Source organism: Corvus moneduloides, chromosome 1, assembly GCF_009650955.1.
Source record: "Corvus moneduloides isolate bCorMon1 chromosome 1, bCorMon1.pri, whole genome shotgun sequence".
In the NCBI taxonomy this organism is placed as follows: domain Eukaryota; kingdom Metazoa; phylum Chordata; class Aves; order Passeriformes; family Corvidae; genus Corvus; species Corvus moneduloides.
In genome coordinates, this window is record NC_045476.1 from 165,483,219 (window position 1) to 165,491,518 (window position 8,300).

At 53.4% G+C, this 8,300-nt stretch overlaps 4 protein-coding genes across 7 annotated transcripts in view; 2 read left to right on the forward strand and 2 right to left on the reverse strand.

The window, feature by feature from the left end:
• Positions 1-8,300, reverse strand: part of LOC116435628 (feather beta keratin-like) — a 79,026-nt gene that overhangs the window by 574 nt on the left and 70,152 nt on the right. Inside the window, exon 1 of one of the 4 annotated variants that reach the window (XM_032092135.1) lies at positions 148-187. The exons of the other annotated variants lie outside the window; for them this stretch is intronic. The gene's annotated coding sequence lies outside the window, so the exon portion shown is untranslated. Of the gene's footprint in view, positions 1-147; positions 188-8,300 lie in introns of those variants that run through there. 4 annotated transcript variants of the gene reach the window in all.
• On the forward strand, positions 1,048-1,848 carry LOC116435880 (feather beta keratin-like). Its single transcript, XM_032092537.1, has 2 exons — positions 1,048-1,122; positions 1,317-1,848. The coding sequence occupies exon 2, from the start codon at positions 1,337-1,339 to the stop codon at positions 1,649-1,651; it is 315 nt and encodes a 104-aa protein (XP_031948428.1). The 5' UTR covers positions 1,048-1,122; positions 1,317-1,336; the 3' UTR covers positions 1,652-1,848.
• LOC116435807 (feather beta keratin-like) lies at positions 4,069-4,817 on the reverse strand. Its single transcript, XM_032092385.1, has 2 exons — positions 4,799-4,817; positions 4,069-4,604 (listed from the first exon to the last, which is right to left on the reverse strand). The coding sequence occupies exon 2, from the start codon at positions 4,582-4,584 to the stop codon at positions 4,249-4,251; it is 336 nt and encodes a 111-aa protein (XP_031948276.1). The 5' UTR covers positions 4,585-4,604; positions 4,799-4,817; the 3' UTR covers positions 4,069-4,248.
• On the forward strand, positions 6,633-7,434 carry LOC116435825 (feather beta keratin-like). The gene has a single exon (XM_032092425.1). It carries the CDS (start codon positions 6,653-6,655, stop codon positions 6,986-6,988), a length of 336 nt encoding a protein of 111 aa, XP_031948316.1. The 5' UTR covers positions 6,633-6,652; the 3' UTR covers positions 6,989-7,434.

Below are 8,300 nucleotides of genomic sequence, written 5' to 3' on the forward strand. Positions count from 1 at the left end.
GGGCAGTGATGCGGGAGGGATGTGGGGAGTGTGGAGTCTGTTGTGGGGCTATGGGGAGGCATGAGGGCTGCTGTGGCTGGGGCCGAGTGTGCTGGCAGAGAGGGGCCAGGGGTGCAGGAGCAGGAGGATCAGGGGCTTGGGACTCACCTGGTTGTCAGCAGGAGCAGGAGGAGAAGGCGTGAGGAGAAGTGTGTGAGGGAGAGAGGCACTGGGCCGGCTTTTATGCTGGTCATGGAGGGGCGGGACAGCCTTGTTCATGGCTTTGGCGTGTTTTGCAGGCAGCAGCTCTTGGCTGGCCCAGCCTGGTGAGTCATGATTTGGGGAGTGTTTTCCTCCCTGCAATTCTGCAATTCCCTTGAGTCCTTGTCCATCTGACCTTGGCCGCAGATTTTAATTCAGAGAAATAGACCTCTGAATGAGGTCAAGGAATACTCTTTACATGTCACAGTATACTGTCATGTAAATTTCAAAATACAAATAGACCAATACAGTGGAACAAGTTCAGCCTGAACAGCCTCTCGTTTTCCAGATCTTCTCTCTTGGTCCCATTCAAGACACAAGGTCATGAGCTCTCTTTCCTCTATCCGGAACTGCTCCCAGGTACCGTGACCTTTCCAAACTCTTCCAGAGTGACCTCCCCAGGACATCAACACCTCCCTTGGCATTCCTGGGTGCAATGCAATGACTGATGGTCATCCATTGGCACGGAAGAGGAGCCCAGTCATCACAAGGCACCTACAAACCACAGCACATGAGTGCCACAAAATGACCTCACTGATGACATTGTACCTTTTTTGGGTGCTGGTTGTTGATTCAGCCCTTCCTGACATACACTGAACAATCAAATCCCTGTCAATTACCAGCTCCCAATTAAAAGCTGCTGCCAAGGTCAGATGGACACAAACAGAAGAGCAGGACATGGAATTGCAGAATTCACGAAGGAGAACACTCCCCACCTCATGACTCACGATCCTGGGCCAAGAAAGAGCTGCTGCCTGCAAAATGCCCCAAGGCAATGAACAAGGCTATCCCGCCCATCCACAACCAGCATAAAAGCCGGCCCAGTGCCTCTCTCCCTCAGACGCCTCTCCTCAAGCCTTCTGCTCCTGTGCTGAAGAGAAGGTGAGTCTTAAGCCTCTGACCCTCCTGCTCCTGCCCTCCTGGACCCTCTCTTCCAGCACACTCAGCCCCAGCCTCAGCAGCCCTCACGCCTCCACACAGCCCCACAACAGCCTCCACACTCCCTCACCCTCCTGCATCACCGCCCCTCACACCCCCACACCCCTGACCTGCCTCATGTCCCCTCTCTCTTCCAGGGACCCTCCACACCACACCCATGGCCTGCTACAACCGCTGCCAACCCTGTGGACCCACCCCGCTGGCCAACAGCTGCAACGAGCCCTGTGCCCTGCAATGCCAGGACTCCCGTGTTGTCATCCAGCCTTCCACAGTGCTGGTTACCCTGCCAGGACCCATCATGACCTCCTTCCCCCAGAACACCGCCGTCGGATCCACATCCTCGGCCGCTGTTGGCAGTGAGCTCAGTGTGCAGGGACAGCCCATCTCTGGTGGGTTTGGCTTCGGCCTTGGCTATGGCTATGGGCTGGGAGGCCTGGGCTGCTATGGCAGAAGGGGCGGCTACATCTGCTAAGGGCCCTCGGCACCACCCTTAACACCAACCACCCACTGTGGGGCTGGAAGGCATTGATGGTCTGGCAAAACCTCTTGTAACCAAAGGACCTCGGCTGATGGTCACTCTACTTGCACCTCAGCCTGGCTCCCTTCCATTTGCTGCTCATGTCCTTTCCGTGATCTACCTCAATAAAGTTTTCCTGCATCATATCTTAAGCTGACTCCTTCTTCTTCCCCAAAGACTCTTCTAATCTCTCTCCGCACTAAGCCAGGATTGTAGAGTCCACTCGGGTGGGTGAGAAAGTGCACCAATACCTCTTTTAGGAAATGTTTCCCCATTCTACTACCAACTGGCACAATTTGCTCTTCCAGTGCATCATCACACAAAGCCTTCAGCTACTGAATCACAGGCCTGGATACACTAATGCAGGTCTATCCCTGCCTCTGATACAAGCCCGTCTGGGTGGCGTGTTTACTTTGGCTGGACACCAACAGCTCCCTGTTCCTGTGTGGAGAACAGGGATGAGTGGTGACCCACAGACTCATCCTGGAACCAGTATAACTTCCTGACTCTCATCATCTTCCAGGTCCATCTACAGATCCGCTCAAGCAGGTTCCATATCTTCCTTGTCTTTGGGGGTTCAGAGTTCGACACAGAACTCTGGTCTTAGTATAAGAGACGAGATGGTGAGATTCCCCCTCTCTCTTGTCCTGCTCACACTGTGGGGATGAACCCAGGACATGGAGGGTTTCTGGTTGGCGAGCACACATGGCTGGGACACATCCAATTCATCATCTACCAACACTCCAAGTGCTCCTCCTTGGGGCTGCTCTCAATGCCCTCACATCACCCTGCCTGCATCCTGCATATTTGTGATTTCTCCAATCCAGTTGCAGGAGATTCTGCCCCTCTGCTACTCGCTGGTTATACTGGTGAACTCTGTTCATCTCTGAGTTACTGGAAATAAGGAGGAGAAGACTCTGCTGGAGAAGATCAAGAGTACAGCCTTGAGGATGATGCGGGGCTGAACGTTTGGGATAGCCTTGGCCCATCACATTGGGACGTTTTCCAGGCAGAAGCTGTTGCCTTGCACAGCCTGGTGAGTCGTGAGGTTGGGAGGGGAGTGTTTTGCTTCCCACAGCTCTGAAATTCCATGTCATGCTCTAGAGGCAGTGTCCATCTGACCTTGGCAACAGATTGGTGAGTTGGTATTGGTTCCAGCATGGGTGGATGAGGGAAGAGGGACCAGTATCATGTAGCTGGACTTGTGCAAACCTTTTGTTCCTGTTGCAGACAACATCCTTGTCTGTAACCTGGAGAGATGTGGACTTGATGGTTGGACTTGTTGGTGGATAAGAAATGGGCAGGATGGTCTCACTCAAAGAGTTGTGGTCAATGTCTCCATGCCCCTGTGTGAAGAACAGGGATGAATGGTGACCCACAGACTCATGCTGGAACCATTATAACTTCCCATCTTTTCCAGGGACATGGAGAGTGGGTTTGAGTGCCCCCTTGGCAAGCTTGGGGTGACACCAAGGTGAGTGGTGAGGTTGATGGTCTGAGGCAAAGGATGGCATCCAGAGGGTTCTGGATGGGCTGGGTAGAGGGGCTGGTGTGAAGCTTATGAAGGTCAACAGGACAAAGTGCAAGATCCTGCATCTGGATCAGAGCAATCTCAGTAATGGATATTGGCTTGGTGATGAGTTGATTGAGAGTATGCCCGCAGAGAAGGACTTGGGATGTTGTTGGATGAAGAACTGGATGTGACCCAGCCATGTGAATGTGCTGAAGAAAAATCTCCCATGTCCCGGGCTTATCCCCACAGCAAGGGCAAGAGGTGAGGGGGTGATTCTGACCCTCTACTCTGCTCTGGTGAGACTGGAGTTGTGCTTTCAATTCTGGGACCTGAAAATAAGGATGCTATGGACCTACTTGAGCTGATGTGGAGATCGTCATGGAAGAGGATGTGGGGCTGGAGTAAATGGTGTCCAGCCAGTGTGAACACACCGCCCAGGAGGGGCTTGTATCAGCAGTAGGGATGGACCTGCATTAGTGTAGCCAGACCTGGTATCAAGAAAGTGAAGAGTTTATGGGATAAACCGGAAGAGTAAAGTGTGCCAGTGTGTGCCCGTGAGGGAAGAGGAGACATCTCAGGCTGTGAGACAAGAGAATTTTATTGAGGCGAAAGAACAGTGAAAGGTCATGAGCATCCACTAGAAAGGAGCTGGTCTGAGGTGCAGGTAGGGCAATCATCAGCCAAGGTCCTTTGCTTGCAGTAGGTTTGGCCAGAGCATCAATGGCTTCTTGCCCCACACTGGGAGCAGCCCAGCAGAGGTGGCCAATGGTCTCTGGCTTGGGAGAAGGGATTTGCAGCAGAGGGGACTGGACAGAGCCAAAGGGGCGATGCAGAGCAGGCAGTGGGAGGAGGAGGAAGATGGGCCATGCTTGCAGGCAGCCTGGGCCGGCCCTTTGGCTGCTGCCTTGCTTGGTGTCCTGAGGGCAGGAGCTGGAAGCTCTGAGCTAGTTTGAGAGGCTTGGCTCAGAGAAGCGTCCTCAATGCCTGAGATGTGTTCCAGGGAGTGGGTGGTTGGTGTCAGGGGTGGTGCCGAGGGTCCTTAGCAGATGTAGCCACCCCTTCTGCCATAGCAGCCCAGGCCTCCCAGCCCATAGCCAAATCCACGGCCATAGCCAAGGCCATAGCCAAAGCCACCAAATCCACCAGAGATGGGCTGTCCCTGCACACTGAGTTCAGTGCCCACGGCAGCTGAGGAGGTGGATCCGATGGCGGTGTTCTGGGGGAAGGAGGTCATGATGGGTCCTGGCAGGGTGACCAGCACAGGGGAAGGGTTGGTGACGACGCTGGAGTCCTGGCATTCCAGGGCACAGGGCTCATTGCAGCTGTTGGCCAGTGGGGTGGGTCCGCAGGGCTGGCAGCGGTTGTAGCAGGCCATGGGTGTGGTGTGGAGGGTCCCTGGAAGAGAGAGGGGAGTGAGGCAGGGCAGGGGTGTGAGGTGCAAGGAGCGGTGATGCAGGAGGGCTATGGGGAATGTGGAGGCTGTTGTGGGGCGGTGGGGAGGTGTGAGGGCTGCTGTGGCTGGGGCCAAGCGAGCTGGAAGGGAGAGGCCAGGGGCGCAGGAGCAGGAGGGTCAGGGGTTTGAGACTCACCTGGTTTTTGGCACCAGAGGAGAAGGTGTCAGAAGTGTGTGAGGGAGAGAGGTGTTGGGCCGATTTTATGCTGGTTGTGGAGGGGCGGGACAGCCTTGTCCCATGGCCTTGGGGTATTTTTTAGGCAGCAGCTCTTGCCTTGACCAGCCTGGTGAGTCATGAGGTGGAGAGTGTTTTCCTTCCTGATTTTCTGCAATTTCATGACCTCCCCTTGAGGCCGTAGCCATCTGAACTCAGCAGCAACTTTGAATTGGTAGAAATACAGGCCAATGTTATTGTTTTATGTAAGGAATGTAGAAGATGCAAACAAAGCCTACAAGAATTTTGGTGTTTTCTCATGTCTTCAGTTGACTCCCAGCCATTAATACCGGCCACACCTTTTTCTATGCAGCTCAGGTTATGGTTGTTTTTCTGGGCTGAAATTTCACATTGCTGTGTCATGTCCAGCTTTTGGTCCACCAGTACCCCCAAATCTTTCTCTGTGAAACTGCTCTCAAGGAGTTCCTCTTCCAAGCTCTTCTCATGTCTGGGACTGCCCCAATGAAGGTGCAGAACCATAAACTTGGAATTGTTGAACCTCAAGAGGTTCTTATGTTCTCAACTTTCCCAGTGTTTCTCCTGATGGGATCCCTCCATGTTCTTGTGTTAACTGCACCTCTCAGCTTCCTGGCACCTGCAAACAGGCTGAGGGGTGTCTCAATCTGACTGCTCAAAGCCTTGATAAAGGTGTTGAAGAGCACCAGTCCAAGGCAGAGCCCTGAAGGACGCGTCACTAGCCTCCAGCTGTACAGAGAGCAAGTGACAAGCACTCTCTGGCTGTTCCTCATTCATTCATTAGTCCACCCATCAAACCCACATGTCTGCGCTTTAGAGATAAGGATGTCCTGTGGGACTGTGTTAAAGCCCTGACAGAAGTCCAGGCACATGACAGCAGTTGCCATTCCCTTTGCAACCAAAGCGTTCTACCAGGGAAGGTCCTTGTAGTCCTGCTGGGGTATAAGTGGATCACGAGGTGGACATGTACTCTTTGGAATTAAAAGCTCCAGCAGTTACCAGGACAGGATTAGGAAAAGAAATACAGGCAGGTTGAGGGAGTTGACCCTTCTGTTGCCCACCACTGGTGGGGTTCCACAGCAGAACAAGGACGTGGACATGGTTGACCAAGAGCAGTGTGGGGAGACTATGACACTGATGGGATGGGAGTATCCTCAAGATGAGGAGAAGCTGAGACAGCTGGGATTTCTTTGAGGCATGATGCAAGAATGCAAATGGGACATGTCCATATGACATGGCGAGACCTCACTGACAACTCCTCAGTTGTCCTTAGCTTTGGTTATGTGTCTTGATAGATGTCATCAAAAAAAACCACATTCGTCTCTAATTTTCAGAATTATAAGCTGCTGCCAAGGTCAGATGGACACAGCCTCAGGATCAGGACATGACAGTGCAGAATTCCATGAAGGAAAACACTCACCAGCTCATGACTCCCAAGGCTGGGCGAGTCAAAAGTTGCTGTGTGCAAAGTGCCCCAAGGCCATGGGACAAGGCTGTCCTGCCCCTCCACGACCAGCATAAAAGCCAGTGCCTCTCTCCCTCACACACTTCTCCTCACACACTTCTCCTCCTCTGCTGAAGACAAGGTGAGTCTCAAGCCCCTGACTCTCCTCCTCCTGCACTCCCTGGCCCTTCTCTACCAGCATGCTCAGCCCCAGCCTCAGCAGTCCTCACACCTCCCCACAGCCCCACAACAGCCTCCACACTCCCTCACCCTCCTGCATCACCGCCCCTCACACCCCTACACCCCTGCCCTGCCTCATTCCCCTCTCTCTTCCAGGGACCCTCCACACCACACCCATGGCCTGCTACAACCGCTGCCAACCCTGCGGACCCACCCCGCTGGCCAACAGCTGCAACGAGCCCTGTGCCCTGCAATGCCAGGACTCCCGTGTTGTCATCCAGCCTTCCCCTGTGCAGGTCACCCTGCCAGGACCCATCATGACCTCCTTCCCCCAGAACACCGCCGTCGGATCCACCTCCTCGGCTGCTGTTGGCAGTGAACTCAGTGCCCAGGGACAGCCCATCTCTGGTGGATTTGGTGGCTTTGGCTCTGGCCTTGGCTATGGCCATGGATTTGGCTATGGGCTGGGAGGCCTGGGCTGCTATGGCAGAAGGGGTGGCTACATCTGCTAAGGACCCTCGGCACTACCCCTGACACCAACCACCCACTCCCTGGAACTTCCTCCCAATCTCAGGCATTGAGGATGTGTGCCTGAGCCAAGGCTCTCAAAAGGCTCAGAGTTTCTAGTTCCTGCTCTCAGGCTACCAAGTGAGGCAGCAGCCAAGCATCCAGCCCAGTCTGCCTGCAAACATGACCATCCTCCTCTTCTCCCACTGGCTGCTCTGCATCCCTCCTTTGGCTCTGTCCAGTCCCCTCTGCTGCAAACCCCTTCTCCCAAGCCAGAGACCACCAGGCACCTCTGCTGGGGCAGGAAGGCCATTGATGCTCTGGCAAAACCTGCTGCAAGCAAAGGACCTCAAGTGATGGTTGCCCTACCTGCACCTCAGACCAGCTCCCTTCCATTTGCTGCTCATGACCTTTCTGTCTTCTACCTCAATAAAGTTTTTGTGCATCACAACCTCAGATGACTCCTTCTTCTTTCTTCTCCCAAGACTCTTTGAGACTAAGCCAGTGTTGTTGAGGCCATTTGGATTGTTGAAAATGTACTCCAAGACCTCTTTAATAATTGTTTCCCCAATTCCACTACCCACTGGTACACTTTGTTCTTCCACTGCATCATCACAGCAACTTTCAAGTTGCTTAAACACAGGCCTGGATACACTCATGCAGGTCTATCCCTGCCTCCAACACAAGGACCTCCTAGGTGGTGTGTTCACTTTTGCTGGGCACCAGTTGCTCCAGCCCCTCATTATCTCCTAAAGCCATTTACAGATCTGCTCGAGCAGGTCCACGTCTTCTTTTTTTTGTGTGTCCTCAGAGTGGAACACGCAAATCCAGTCTCATCACAGTGGAGCAGAGGTGCAGAACGGGCTGCCCAGGCTGTGTGGTGACCCCAGCACAGTGGGATTTTTACTCAATGCATTCACATGGACAAGGAATGTTCAATTCTTCATCCACCAGCAGCCCAAGTCCTTCTCCTTGGGGATGCTCTTAATCAACTCATCACCCATCCAATGTTTGTTACTGAGATTGATCCAATCCAGGTGCAGGACTTTCCTGTAGGCACTGTTGACCTTGATAAGCTTTCCACCAGCCTGTCCAGAACCCTCTGGATGCCATCCCTTCTCCCCAGACAATCAACTACACCACTCAGCTTGGTGTAATCCACATTCTTGCTGAGGGGAGACACAATTGCACTGTCCTTGTCCCTGACAAAGATGGGAAATTATAATGATCCCAACACGAGTCTCTGAGGGTCACCACTCATTCCTGTTCTCCACACAGCCATGCAGACATTAACCACAACTCTTTGAGTGAGACCAT

Coding starts and splice junctions, on each gene's coding strand:
- LOC116435880 (XM_032092537.1), top strand. CDS start 1,337: ATGGCCTGCTACAACCGCTGCCAACCCTGTGGACCCACCCCGCTGGCC.
- LOC116435807 (XM_032092385.1), bottom strand. CDS start 4,584: ATGGCCTGCTACAACCGCTGCCAGCCCTGCGGACCCACCCCACTGGCC.
- LOC116435825 (XM_032092425.1), top strand. CDS start 6,653: ATGGCCTGCTACAACCGCTGCCAACCCTGCGGACCCACCCCGCTGGCC.